The 15,489-nt window shown below is 42.1% G+C and overlaps 1 protein-coding gene across 3 annotated transcripts in view; it reads right to left on the bottom strand.

Annotated features, from left to right (window-relative positions):
* GGA3 (golgi associated, gamma adaptin ear containing, ARF binding protein 3) overlaps window positions 1–13,270 on the bottom strand; it is a 30,366-nt gene extending 17,096 nt beyond the window's left edge. For 2 of the 3 annotated variants that reach the window (XM_069076449.1, XM_069076450.1), the window contains exon 1: window positions 13,089–13,270. In XM_069076449.1, the coding sequence (XP_068932550.1) occupies window positions 13,089–13,128 (40 nt within the window). In that variant the 5' untranslated portion in view covers window positions 13,129–13,270. The remainder of the gene's footprint in view (window positions 1–13,088) is intronic. The other variant, XM_069076451.1, reaches the window with a different exon arrangement.
* Between the last annotated feature and the right edge of the window lie 2,219 nt (window positions 13,271–15,489).

The following is a 15,489-nucleotide window of genomic DNA, read 5'->3' as shown; positions in this document are numbered from 1 at the left end:
ACTGACCCTCCTTCCAAAATAACTGTTACAGGAAATGAAGGATTTGGTTCTACTGATAGAATAAAATCAGGAGCTAAAGTATGGGTAAAACGGAAGCCAGATGATGTTCCAAAGGCTGCAGAGATTATAGCATATAGGAGGGATAACACTGTAACTATTGTTTATTCTGGAGAAGATGATTACAAAATTGTACCCTTAAGTCATTTATTCTACCGTGAGTGAGGCTACAATAGTCTGGTTATTGTCTCTTTGCTTCTTCTTGATTTTTTTTGTTTGTTCACCTTGTTTGTTAGATTTGTTTCCACAGGCTTGGTACCCTCCATCTGTAGATGCCTGATAGCTTAAGCTGGATGTCACCCCCTGTCTGCAACTGTGATGTGTCACCCTTGGACCTGGCATCAAGCATATTAAGAACTGACCTCTCAAATGGGACCCCTTAGGACAGGGACAGCTCTACATCCGATTTCAGCAGCAAGTAGCCATAGAAGAAGAGATCTTCACCCCTTACCACAAGATTTTGGGGCCCTATTTGTTCGGGGTGGGGGGAATGATGGGGAGCTTGTGCTCAAGCCCCACCCTAAAATATGGTTTTCTGTGTTTATTGTGTGCTATTCTTGTTATATTGTTGTGAAATTTTGTTGACACCAGTTATTCCTACTGTATTTTTGCCAAGTAAGGGACATGAAAGATCTTGGGGCCGAATGTAAGGGTTATGGGATTTAAAGATCTTCCATGCCCCATTGGACTTGCTGACATAGCAGGAAGGGGCAGAGCAAGAGGAAGCAGAAGCCAAGCTGGAGTCCCTGCGGTGGCTGGCGGTGGCGCGGCAGCAGCAGAGGCAGCGGCAGCGCGAAGCCCTTTTTGAGTTAGCCAGAATTTCTGCTAAGGACTGCTGCTGAGGACTGCCAGGGGCCGGAGCTGCTGGGAGCGCGCATCCCGGATGCTGGGTGGTTGCTGTGAGTGGGGAGAGGAGGACCTTTGCCTGAGGTAGCCTGTTCTGTTTTAAAGGCTTGAAAATGTGGGTGCTTTCTACTTTATCTACCTGTGCCAATATCATAACTACTCTGATGGCTTTCACTTTCTGGTTTTGGGACTCAGTCTTTTGGTATCTTAATAAATTTTCTAGTTTATTTCCCCATATGGCAAGCATGATGTATTTTGTGATGGATAATTATATCAGCATATTCGTAATCTCCAAAGGCATTGTGAATATGGCATTGCTGATACACTTGGCTGAGGTGGTAAAGTCCCATTCAGCTCAGATGCCCAAAGTACTCGAATGACAAGACAACTTGGGATCAGTGTATAATAGATTTGAGGAGCCACCCAAACTGCTATTATCACTTTATAAACAGAATGGCAGTTCTGCAGACAGCATATTCAAAATACTCTGAAGAATCTGTGACCCTACTGATATATATGTCCCTCCAAGAATGCACATCACTACCATTTATACATGTCCCTCCTCAATGGCTCTTGTCCATGGCTTCTAACAAGTCTGCCTGCCACAGGGGGTTCATCCAAAATGCAAATCATGGAATATTACAGTCTGAAGAATTAACTGTAAGTATCACTCAGTGGGCAACAGGAAGGCACATGGTGAGGGCAAGCAAGTTACAACACATAATGAATAAGGAACTACAAAGAAAAGCCAGAGATAAGAATGTCAAAGAAATATATGATCAGAAAAGAAGGCAAGCTGGTCACAGAGTGAAAGCAAGGGATAACTTCTCGACAGCCTCTGTCTTCCACTCCTGATGTCAGGATAAAATACAAAGTACACAGTAAATTTTAAATTGGAAGGATTTCTGAACCACCATCATAATTAATGGACAATAACTAAGTATCTACTAGATTAAGCAGTATTCTTCCTAAGTCCGTAAACTGTCACATCTTTGAAACAAAGACTCCAACAAAGTTCTCACTTGTGTTTCCATCTTTGTTGAAATCCTCCATGACCACACCTTTTTGATAAACAGGCCACCTTAACAGTACAAAATATTCATAGCTGTTCTATTGCAACAGAAAAACAAAACAAATTGTAAACAAAGTAGATGTCCAACAATTGGAGATAGCCCAGGACCCTGGGCATTGGAGCGGTGCCCCCCAAACCACTTGACTTGCTTCTAGCCCATCCACCATGGCAATCCAGCAGAAAAATCATTGTGGAAAACAGGCCCATCCACATTATCACCAGCAGCAACTGCTAACCTACTGCCACCAACAGGCTGATAAGCACAGGAGCCCAGGGAACAGGAACACCCTGATCATCAGATCTGCTTCCAGACTGACCTCACAATCATTACTCCAGGGAATGGAGAAGGGGGGAGCCATTCCCACTAACTGCCACTCACAGGGTTAACAGTCTAACCTAGCTATAGCAAGAGAGCACCCTGAAGAAGAGAAAGGACACTACATGTGCCAGGCAAGTCAAACCACCACAACCACCTCCTCCCCTCAGAGCCTGATGGAAACAGCCAAGGATCCTGAACCCAAGAGCCTCAGCAATGCTTCAAGCCCACTGCCTTCAGCCATCATCCTAGGAGCACCCCCTTCGGTGATGAAGCCTGGCAACTGCTCCTGCAAGTGCTTCAGCCATAGCTACTGAAGACGCACAAAAGAAAGTTCTTGTTACAGCTCTTTGGCACTGTCGAATGTTTTGCTATCAGAAACTGATATGATTTTATTATGGAAATAAGTTCAAAGAAGTATTACCATCTGCATTGTCAATACACTCTAAAGACTATGGGACTTTTCCATGAGACCTACAGTGGAAACAGATCTTACTGTCTCCATTAGAATGTGACCTCCTTGAATGAAGGAACAGTCTCATTTTTCCATGTGCATTCCCAGCACTTAGCACCGTGCTTTGCACATAATGAGCCTCTAATAAATCATTTATTAGTTCATTCATTCATAGAATAGCTCTCCAGAAGGCACTTAAAAAAACAGAACAGTCAACATCATGAATTGAACACACACTACACCATGTTACCTATGTTGAATTTCAATATAAGTATTATTACCCTTCTCTCCCAATACATACACTCCATGTTCCTGCCAAATAGGCTTAGTTCCCTGCACATGATCTTCAATCTTCTCTTGAAGCCTATGGACAAGTTGGAATGCTCAGCCTTCTCTGAATCCCAAATTGTCTTCTGAGCACAGCCTAGGTCCTACTGACTATATGAGGCAGTGAGCCTCCCCACAGTTGTCTGTGTCCTCCTCAGCTAAAATCATTTGAAATTAACTTTGCACATACTCTCTACTTACTCATCTGTACACAAGTTGTTCCTCTCAAAAGAACTTTTACACTCCCTGACCTGAGAACAAGGACTGTTTTGAATTTTTTGTCTGTATCTCTAACACATAGCATAGTACCTAGTATTTACTAGGTAATAAATGCTTGTTGAATTAAGGAATGTTAATAAAATGGAATATTATGACATAAAAACAGTAAATATGAAATAAGCAAGGAAATATGTAATGACCTAAATTAAAAGAAAGCAAAGCAAAAGCAGTTGTACAAGAACTGTACATAGATGGATTACAACTAGGGCCAAAAGGATAACTTTAGGCAGGTCTGGATGTAAACAGAAAACAAAAGCATGTTCTCTGCTTCTCAGTTCCTTTGGTCCTAATTTGTTAAAAGTTAAGAGCTTCATGTGAGATTTTGCTGTTTGTTTGAGACATTTGTATATTTGTTTTTGTTGATGAGATTTTTTTTCCCATTTTTCAAATGCTTTATTAACTTCTGATTTATATCAATTCATTTCTGCCAGATTTTGAGTTACAAATTTTCTCCCCGTTTTTCCCCTATCCACTGCCCCAAAATAGCAGTCCCCCAGGATATCCTCCCTCCAATCTGCTCTCTCCCATATTTTCTCCCATACCCCTTTCAACTTTTCCAGTAGGACATGGTGGATCTCTATGCCCTAGTGCCTGTATATCTTATTTCCCAATTATATGTAAAATAGTATTAATAATAGTGTGTATGTATATATATATATATTTTTAAACATTTGATTTTAAAACTTTTAATTCAGATTCATACCCTTCCTCCCTTGTCACCCATCCTTACTGGGAAGATAAGCAATTCAATATAGGTTATACATGTATAGCTAATGCAAAACATTAACATGGTAGATATATTGTAAAAGACTATATTTCCCTCCCTCCTATCCCACCTCCCACTTGTTCTATTCTCTACTTTGATCCCATCCCTTTTCAAAAGTAGGTGCTTCCAACTTCCCTCCCCCCCAGCCTGCTGTCCCTTCTATCATCCCCTTTCTCATCCCCTTCCCCCCTACTCTCCTGGAGGGTGAGATACCCTATTTGGTGTGTATGTCATTCCCTCCCCAAGCCAAATTCAATGAGAATAAGGTTGACCCATTCCCTTTTGCCTTCCTATTCTTCCCCTCCATTGTAACCATTTTCCCTTGCCTCTTCTATACGAGTTTACCCCATTCTCTCTCTCCCCATCTGCTGTCATTATATTCCTCTCTCATCTCTTAATTTCACCTTTTAAGTATCATCCCTTCCTATTAAATTGGTACTGTGCCCTCTATCTATGTACACCTATAAACATATATACACACATTCATATATGTATTCATATGCCCATATACCCTCATATACAGACACACACACATATATTTTTTTTTTATTCCCTTCAACTATTTTCATACTGAGAAAAGTTTCATAAGTTACAATCATTGTTTTTCCATATAGGAATGTTAATAGTTCAACTTTGATAAGTTCCTTATGATTTCTTTTCCCTGTTTACCTTCTCATGTTTCTCTTGCTTCTTGTATCTGAATGTCAAATTTTCTATTCAACTCTGGTTTTTTCATCAAGAATGCTTGAAAATCCTCTATTCCAATGAATGACCATATTTTCCCCTGAAACATGATACTCAGTTTTGCTGGGTAGGTGATTCTTGGTTTTGATCCCAGCTCCTTTGACCTCCAGAATATCATTTTCCAAGCCCTTCGATCCCTCAATGTAGAAGCTGCCAGATCCTGGGTTATCCTGATTGTGTTTCCACAATACTCAAATTGTTTCTTCCTGGCCGCTTGTAATATTCTCTCCTTAATCTAGGAATTCCAGAACCTGGCTATAATATTCCTAGGAGTTTTCTTTTTGGGATCTTTTTTCAGGAGGTGATGGGTGGATTCTTTCAACCTCTATTTTGCCCTCTGGTTCTAAAACATCAGGGCAGTTTTCTTTGAGAACTTCCTGGAGGATGATTTCTAGGATGTTTCTTTGATTATGGCTTTCAGGTAGTCCAATAATTTTTAAATTATCTCTCCTGGATCTATTTTCCAGGTCAGTGGTTTTTCCCATGAGATATTTCACATTGCCTTCTACTTTTTCATTTGTTTGGATCTGTTTAACAGCATCTTGATTTCTCATAAAGTCATTAGCTTCCATTTGCTCCAATGATTCTCCTCAGTGAGCTTTTGAGATTCTTTTTCCATCTGGCAAATTCAACTTTTTAAGGCATTCTTCTCCTCATTGCCTTTTTGAGCCTCTTTTGCCATTTGAGTTAGTCTATTTTTAAGGTATTATTTTCCTCAGTCAGGCTGTTGACTCTCATTTCATAATTTTCTTGCATCATTCTCTTTTCTCTTCCCAATTTTTCCTCCACTTCTCTTATCTGCTTCTTAAGGTCCTCTATGGCCTGTAAGCATCTCGTATTTTCCTTGGAAGCTTTTGGTGCAGGAGTCCTGACTTCACTGTCTTCCTCCTGTTCCATGCTTTGATCCTTTCTGTCCCCAAAATAGGAGTCTAATGTTGGGTTCTTCTGTTTGTTTGCTTTGTTTCCTTTGCCTGATCATGTTGCCACTCAATTACTTGACTTTTGGGCTTTTTGCCACAGTAGGACTCTGCTACCAGACAGGGGAACTTTGTACCAAATGCTTGGGTTTTTCAGCTGCCGGAGGTTGGGTGCCCTTGCTGAAGCCTCCACATGCTCTGGCAAGCTGTACACACACCCCAGGACCTCCACCCCAGACTGCAATCCAGATCCAAGAAGGTTAAAACAAGAGCAATTACTCCTCAGACTGGTTGCTTGGTCCCTCTATACTCTGCAGACCAGGAGCTGAAGCTGCCATGTGGGGGCTGCTGCATAGCCGCAGCTCCTCAGGGGCTTCTCACCCCAGGGGCAAAAGCCAACGCACTCCCAACTCCTGGGTCCCAAAGTCCAGACTGCACTGACTTCTCACTTTGTCCTTAGCATCTATGTGTTGATAATTCTGGATCACCACAGCTGCTGGTGATCTGGAGTCCCTCCAGACAGCAGCAGGTCAGGGCTGCCCTGGGGCTAAAACCTCGGTGTGGAGCTGGGCTCGGATCCCAAAGTGCTGCGCTGGCCGATTCAGCGGGAGGTTAGCTTCTCTATGCCATTTTGTGGGTTCTGTAGCTACAAAGTTTGTTCAGAGACCCCTTTTTACATGAATTGGGGAAGGTGGAAGCTGGAGTCCCTAGGAGGACCTGTTTCTACTCCGCCATCTTGACTCTGCCCCCCATGATGAGATTTTTAAAAATTATCAACCTCTCTTGCAATTCAGATCTGCAACATGCCTACACACATGCACAAAAGGACCCCATTTCTAAGTGCCTTCTGTCTTGTTTTCTGAGGATCCAAGATCTAATCATTTAAATTAATTTAAGAGTAAATCTGAGACCCTATCTCTTGTTCCCCCTCTTCACAAATATACTCTTCCCTTAACCAAGCACATACCCAGCACTTCGTTCTGCAGCTCCTTCAACTGAACACTACCCCCCTTCTGTTTTACTTCTCTGACTCATAGGCTGCATCTATTTCTAGATCTTTTGCCAAAGCCTCATTCTCTTCTGTATCTGCATTTAGGCATTTTCTACAATCATTTTCAGTTTAATTATATCACCAACTTCAGTGGTCTTTGGGGCCTTAGTCATAGACTAAATAGCAGAAAGGACAAATTTATAAGAGCCTACGAGCAGCTTTTGCCATCAGTCTACTTACTTACTATCTAATAGCTAAGAATAATCCAAAAGTGAGAAGTTCATTTCTTGTTCAAACTACTCAGGACACTGCACAACAAATGATTTAGAAAAGATAAAATAAATTCCTTGAGAACAATGAACTTAAAATTTTTTGTGAAAAATAGTGCAAATACATATGAAATAATTAGCATAAATAAAAAACTAAATTACATGGTAAGGAAATTCAACATATTATCCTCTCATAAAATAAAAATCCTTCCTGATTTCTAATTTCTATTAGTAATACCACCACAGTTCCAGTGACCCCAGATTGAACCCTGGGTCCTTGCTCTTCCTCTTTACTTACATCCATTCCAAATACTGGGGTAGGCCTGAACAAGGCATGCTAATGGGAAGGTGAGAAGACCAGCCTCACTGGAGCAGAAAGTATGGAAACAGTGAGAAATATTAGGTAGGGTAGAGTCACATTATAAAAAGCCTTGACAGACATCAAGGGGAATGGAAATTTAAGACAGTTAAAAAAAATAGAACAAATACAGGTTTCTGGGAAGAGGAGCAGCATGATTAAAAAATCAGTGTACAGGTTGAGATGGGAATGGAACGGCTGGTGTGGCTGAGATGTAGAGCATATGAAAGGGGAGGACAGAAGAGGATTAATAAGAAATGAGCTTAGAAAACCTGGTGAGAACCAGACTGTAGAGGGCTTTCAGCCTCAAGCTAAGTAATTTCATTTTATGGAAGAGGAGGTATGGGCAACTGAAGATTCTTCAGCAGGGAGATAGTGTAGTGACATCAGAGGCTTGGTTACTGTGAAGATAATGTATTTATATCAATATAGCTCTCCCTCACTAGGAAAGCACAGCAGATGCAGGCATGAGGCTCAGAGTCCTTATCATCAGGACCATCTCACTATATACATCAGTCATTTCACCTGTCCATTTAGCAATAAAGACTTAAGTACCTATCTTCATTTAGCACCATGCCTGGCACATATGGCTTAATAAATACTTGTTGAATAGCAGGGCACTGTGACCAGGAAGCTAGGCAGACTCAAGCAGATCTGAGATCTCACTGGTTTGTATAATCCGTCTAACGTTGTAGTTCAGTTCACAACCCATCCACACCTATCCATCTCAATGATGTCCTCCCTTAAGTTTGCCACAGGAGGCCCACCCAACATGCTAGAATCCTTCTTTGCTTTCTCCTGACAAAGATATCAGTTGAATATTCAGTCTCTGATTCCTATTCTTTGAAGTTCTTCATATTTGCAATCTGTTCATACCTACATATTCTTCTCCATTGTCCTGAAGGATAAGTAATTTTGAACTATTTAGAGAGTGTTGTGTTGTCTTTCAGTTATATAACATTAATAGAAAATTGATATTAAAAAGATGAGCCTTTATTTCCAGAAGTTTGGAGTCATTAAAGGAGTCCTGTAATTTCATAAAGGTAACACAGCCCATTTTCTTCCTTCTGTTTAATTCAATGAGCATTTGTACTATCTGTCCCAGGAACAGATACAAATGGATAAGGTTGGGGGCAGCTAGGTGGCACAGTAAATAGAGGTATGGCCCTGGAGTCAGGAGGACCTGAGTTCAAATCCAGCCTCAGACACTTACTAGCTATGTAACCTTGGGTAAGTCACTTAACCCTGATTGCTTCCCGCCCCCCTCCCAAAAAAAAGATTGCCAAATGGAAAAGGTCTACAGATTGGTCCAACAGCATGTCATAATATGAACAAGAGATCTTTTATTCCTTGATCTTTCCTTCATGGATGGTCAGGGGAAACTCTTCTGAATAGTGATAGAGACTTGCTAGGAGGTTCTACAATATCCCAGGGCTTGATAGTGTGTTTTCATAGGAGCATTTGAAGTACCTCACCACTTAAGAGCATCCCTCTCCAACTGCTAGATATCTATCCTCCACAATCCTGTGTTAAGATCAATATATCCCTGAACGGTTATTTCTGTTGTTACATCATTCAAGACATGTGGAATGATTTTGGAAGTAGGTACAGAAGACAACCTTTAAAGATACATTTAGCTCTACTGAATCAATTGCTTTTCATAATGAACAAACACTAAACACAGCCAGATCTACATTTTTCAGTAACGATAGTAATGATGTGCTGTCCACTGTAGAATATTGCTAGCAAAAGCCTCATCATTGCCCCCCAATACCCTTATCAAGGATGCCTTTGATTTGTGCACAGAGTAAGTATACATGTCAGAAGTTGCTGATGTTCTCTTGGCCACTTTTTTTTCACAGTAAGATATGAGATTCTGTTTAGATTTGGTATTTTTCTCTCCATTAGATACCTGGTGAATCAATCCCTCAATGACTTCACAATTGGACTGCCTCCAAAATAGAAGTCTCCTCTACATACACTTGGTCCACTTCTGGTTGTTGTTGTTTTTGCTTTTTTTTTTTTTTTGGAGGGAGAAGGCAGGGCAATTGGTGTTAAGTGAGTTGCCTAAGGTCACATGGCTAGTAAGTATTAAGTGTCTGAGGCTAGATCTGAACTCAGGTCCTCCTGACTCCAGGGCTTGTACTCTATTCATTGTGCCACCTAGCCACCCCAACTTCTGCTTGTTTTTCCAACTCTGTCTCTTTAGGGACATATCTACCTCCCTTATAAGCATGTCTGAATCTACACTGTTATTGTGTAAGTATGGTGGCTCTACTGTCCTTGGTGATGCATGTTTGTTAAAAAAAATCTTGGCAGATCTTTTTCATCTGGGAGAGAGGAAGGGAGGGAAAGAACAGAGGGAAGGAATCCTTGCTTTCAAAGTTTACATTCTACTGGAATATTCATCTCTTAGGGCTCAAGTTTCTTGTTTGGGTTTCAGTTTTCCAGTTCTTTAATCAGTCCTCTATGTTTCATTTACCTATGTAGCTCCCTTTTTCCTGCTACATTGAACATGTATTCTCCTGCTCAGCTATGAAGGGAGCAGAGAGCTTTAAAAATGCCTCATCAGCATCGTGGGAGCATTAGACCTGCTAAAATGTCCACAGAGCAAACCAAGTTTCTTAGAAAATAGACCCACCAAGGGGCAGCCAGGTGGTTCAGCGAGTAAGAGCACCAGCTCCAGTGTCAGGATGACCTGGGGATCAAATCTGGGCTCAGATACTTAGCACCACACCCAGAAATAACTGGCCGTGTAACCTTGAGCAAGTTACTTAACCCCGACTGCTTAAAAAAAAGAAAATAGAAAAAAAAAAGAAAATAGACTCACCTGTCAAGAAGGCATAACTCAGCCTGTAGCCAGCACCAAGTTTACCAGGTTTACAACAGCACTTTCTGCTGTTTTCTTTTTATTTAAGATGAACAAAGTCACTAGCTTACAGAAATCATGCATTTTTATCAGAAGGTGGGATTTAAACCCAGGTCCCCAGACTTCAGAACCATAGTCTTTCCACTGCACTATATTGTCCAAATAATGTAGACAAAATGTTCTTTTTCCCTTGAATTATCTAAATAACTGCTTAAATTTTCCACTTCAACTTGTAGATTTGTACACTTGCCCTAGTATTCCTTGAAAATAGTTAATGGTTGCTTCCTATAGCAAAATATTACTTTTGTAAAATCAATGTCACTGGGGCAGCTATGTGGCACAGTGAGTAGAGTGCTGGCCCTGGAGTCAGGAGGACCTGAGTTCAGATCTGTCCTCAGACACTTAACACACACACAAAAAACAAAAAAACCTAGCCGTGTGACCTTGGACAAGTTACTTAAACCTAACTGCCTTCCCCCCCCCCCCAAAAAAAAAGTAAAAGCAATGTCATTTTAACAAATCTAAGACACCAAAATGTCCACAATATGTAATTCTGTTATATTTAAATGAATCCTCTAAGTGGTCAATAGACTTTAGCAAATGTTTTTCAGCTGACTGCTTTTAAGATAAAAGATATTTTAAGAAATGCCAAGATGCTATTATCATTACTTTAAATAGTTACACTTACCTGTGAAGAATGAAATAGTGATAAGACACTGAAAACTCAATATTTGGATTCTCTATCCACTTCACTATTTACTTGAATATTTACCTACTTGTTTCTAATTTGGCACTCACTTTTCTGGGAATAAATAATTTATTTTCTTTAAAAAACTTCTTAGGGGAGGCCAGGTGGCTCAGCGAGTAAGAGCACCAGCTCCAGTGTTGGGACGACCTGGGGATCAAATCTGGGCTCAGATACTTAGCACCACACCCAGAAATAACTGGCCGTGTAACCTTGAGCAAGTTACTTAACCCTGACTGCTTAAAAAAAAAAACCTTAATTACTGATGAGAACCTAGAGCTCAGCAGCTGAACCTCCTCCAAACGAGAGATCTTTTAGCAGGGCCATGTCTAGGTATCATTTGTGTGGCAGTTTATCCTTATGAACAACCTGCCCAATCTCTGACTGAACTTAACATGCCTAAAGACAGAACCAGAACCACCAATGGATTGTGCCTATGGCAAAGTCTATACTAACTAAATCATTCAGTGGTTCTTTGATCCCCTCTCAATCTCTTATATTTGATCAGAAATATAAAATCCTGACTGCACTTCCTTTAGTAGATTGCATAATCTAACTTCAAGCTATCTTTCCAGTCTGACCTCATACTATATCCCTTTCATATATTTTACAATAGTTAAAATATACTATTCTGTTCCCTGCCCCACACTTCTACTTCTGTCCTATCCCATAGCTTAATACCATGTCCTAAGACTGGAATGGGAGAAGCTAGGTGGCAGTGAATAGAGCACCTGTCCTGGAGTGAGGAGAACCTGAGTTGAAATCCAGTCTCAGACACTTAACACTTTCTAGCCATGTGACCTTGGGCAAGTCACTTAACCCCAATTTCCCTGCCTTCCCCCCTCCAAAAAAGAAAAAAAAAGACTGGAATAGAACCATGCTCCCTCCCCAAAATATCCAAAACTAAATTGTTTTATGCCTCAAGCTCTTTTCTCTTCCTTTAAAGCTCAACTAAGATGCCATCTCCTCATAAATTCTTCTCTGATTCCCCTAGGTAAAAGTGACATCTACTGCCTCAAATTTCTCAGTGCATCTCTCTGACTTAACAACAAGAACTGTGTCACAGCTATCCTTGTATACTTGGTACCTTGCCTGCATTGTATCTCCTGAAATGAACTCTCATATCCTACCTGCTGAAAAAAAAAAAAGTTTCAGAATTTCATTCCTTGCAAGAACACAGGAAGAATACACCTGTCAAATCCCATTCCTTACTCTTACTACCTCTGTGACCTTGGCCAAGTCAATTCCTGTCCCCTGGGCCTCAGTGTCCTCATCTGTGAATGAGAGAATTGTGATAGATGGCCTCTGAGGTCCCTTCCAGCTCTAAATATACAATCCTACGACCTAGTAAGGGGGTGTAGAAGCTACAGCATTTAGAAAGTAAGACAATGACACTTTCTGTAGTTTTACCCCAGGTCTAGCAAGCATAGTTCCCTACACAGAAATGATGGTAAACAGGAGCCTCCAATGAAGACGTTATCACTGTCCATATCAATAAATGTCTAGTCCCAAGAGCATTAACAGGCCAGGCTTTATTCTTCCTTCCAGAAAGAAGAAACCCTGCACTTCTCCCTTTGGGCAATTGCTCTGAGTCAATCCCTTTTAAAATTCTTTTCCAAATCTTCACGTCTAAATGTTCTTTTGTGTCCAGGCAATGCTGTATATGTACGTGCCTGAGTGTGTCCCTGGGATGCGGGGCTGTGTCTCCACGGGACAGGGATCTATGGGAGTCCCTGGGATAAAGACAGGGGGGGTGCGTGTGTGTCCCTGGGGATGGAGAAGTGTGTGTGTTCCTGTGTGCCCCCGTCTCCCTTCGCTCCCCGGGATGGCGCCAGCCGGAATGGGGCGGGCCTTAAAGGCCGCCGGACAAGCCGAGGAAGAGGCGGCAGCTCCCGGGGGCATAGGGACTGAGGGAGGACGCGGGGCCCGGAGCGGTGCCAGGGCAGCCAGGCCCAAAGGAGGCGTGGGGGGCCACGAACTGAAGGTGGGTGGGAGTAGGGGGCTGGCGAACGCCCGAACTTGACAGGGACAGGCCGCCAAGGAGCCCCGGGGGTCGGGGTGGGGCCGCAGTTACTCACTCAGCCAGGACTCCAGGCTCTCCCCTTCGGCTTCCGCCATATTGCAGCCTCCCGGCCTGGGAGCCCCTAAACTCGCGAGAGTCACCGGAAAAACAGCAGAGAGAGGGGAGGTGAAAGGACAAGAGGAGCGCGCGCGATCTGACTGATCGGAATCCCCGCCCTTCTGGGAGATGGGCGGGGCCAGAGAGCTGAGCGGTCCCCCCTCCCATCCGAATATAGGCGGGGCCATGGCCCCGAGTGGTCCCCATCCTTCCGGGGAACTGGGCGGGGCCAAGCGTCTGAGCGGTTCCCCCTTACAGCCGGGAGATGGGCGGGGGAGGGGTCAGGGTTCCTAGTCCTTCTGGGAGTTGGGTGGGGCTTTCTTCCTTTCTTCGAAATATGGGCGGGGCCAAGGAAAACTGGGAAATCTGGCTTGGGGTGGGGAAGGGACGACGGGATGGCAGAAGCGTCCTTCAGGCACCTCCAGGTCTTGATTCTAAATGTTCCCCGAACATGTTCTCATTTTAGTCCGCCTCTCTCCTACACCACTGCAGTAACTATCCAAGTGATCTCTCCTCTCTAATCTCACCTTTCTCCAAACCGTCCACTTTCAGAATCTTTAACTAAAACACAAGTCTGACCCAGTCACTCTGGAGTACTTAAGTATGTTCTGGGGCTTCCCATTGTCTCTGGGATAAGATACAGGCTCCTCGGTTTGGCGTTTTAAAAAGCCGTTTGCAGGTTGACCTCCTTTCCAGGCTTATTTCCCCTTACACTGCACTGAGTTAAAGCTAGTAACAAGCCCTTGTTGCTGTTTATCCTTAATTCTCAAAGAGAACCATGATTTCAGGAGGTGATGCCATGATATGCAAGTGAATTGGATTTAAGTAAGGGAGGGTTGAGCAAAATCGCCAGCCTCATTTTCTCCTCCAGAGCCATCTGGGACTATGGCCAGATAATGGATCTGGAAGATTGTAGATGGCCTTGGCTTTTAAAGCTAAGGTCTTTTAACAGGCCTCAGTTTGGATGAGGCAGCACCCATTCAGTGATTAAGGCTTAATAAGAAAGGAGGCAAAGAATGGCTTCTTAAAAAAAAAAAAAAAAGATCTGGGGAGGGGAACCCTCAGAGTTTCTGGCCTAAACAGAAACAATTGTTATTTACATTCATTCTGAGCCAATCAGGGCCCAAACAGAGACCAAGTAGGGCTTGGCCATGGATCTATTGTGGGATCTAGAAGAGCTAGAGTGATTTTGGGTTAAGTAGGTCTTTAAGAAAAAAAAAACAAAAATGTTTCAGAGATTAAAATTTACATTCCCTTTGGGTTGAGGACCAAAGGTAAGGGTGTGATACCCTATGTGGAGAGAAAAGAAAGAAAAAGAAAGCTAAAAAGAAAGTCCAACTAATTATTTCCTGAACTCCTGCAGCTTTTTGCACTGGATGTGTTACGCTCCATGCCTGGAACACATTCCCTTTTCATCTCTGCTTTTCATAGGAAGCCCCTCCTTTTTAAAATTTTTTAAATTTAGCTTTAGTTTTTAACATTCACTTTTATGAAATTTTGAGTTCTAAATCTTTCCCCCTTCCTCCCCTCCCCTCTTCCCAAGATGGCATGCAATCTGATATAGGCTATACACATACAATCATATTTCCACATTAGTCCTGTTGTGAAAGAAGAATCAGAACAAAAAGGAAAAACCAGGAGAAAGAAAAAAACAAAACAAAAAGAGAAAATAGTATGCTTCGATCTGCATTCAGTCTCCATAGTTCTTTCTCTGGATGTGGATAACATATTTTAACACCAGTCCCTTGGAATTGTCTTGGATCATTGCATTGCTGAAAAGAGCTAAGTCTATCAAAGCTGATCATTGCACAGTGTTGCTGTAACTGTGTACAAAGTTCTCCTGGTTCTTCTCACTTCACTCAACATCAATTCACGTAAGTCTAGGTTTTTCTGAAATCTGTCTGCTTATCATTTCTTATAGAACAATACTATTCCATCACATTAATATACCATAACATGTGCAACCATTCCCCAATTGATGGGCATCCCCTTGATTTCCAATTCTTTGTCACCACAAAAAAAGCTACTACAAATATTTTTGTAGATATGAGTCCTTTCTCCTTTTTTATGATCTCTTTGGGATACAGACCTAGTAGTGGTATTGCTGGATCAAAGGATATGAACAGTTTTATAGCCCTTTGGGCATAGCTCCAAATTGTTTTCCAGAATGACTGGATCAATTCACAACTCCACTAACAATGCATTAGTGTTCTAATTTTCTCACATCTCCAGCATTTATAGTTTTTCTGTTTTGTCAGGTTAGCCAATCTGATAGGTGTGATGGGAAGCCCTTTCTAATCCTGTTAGTTACTAATGCTCTCTCTCTCTCTCTCTCTCTCTCTCTCTCTCTCTCTCTCTCT

Source organism: Petaurus breviceps, unplaced genomic scaffold (genome assembly GCF_028583685.1).
Source record: "Petaurus breviceps papuanus isolate PSGF00001 unplaced genomic scaffold, PetGlider_PUasm1.0 90925, whole genome shotgun sequence".
NCBI classification, from domain to species: domain Eukaryota; kingdom Metazoa; phylum Chordata; class Mammalia; order Diprotodontia; family Petauridae; genus Petaurus; species Petaurus breviceps.
Note: the sequence above shows the minus strand (reverse complement) of the source record. Positions and strands in the feature narration are given on the sequence as shown.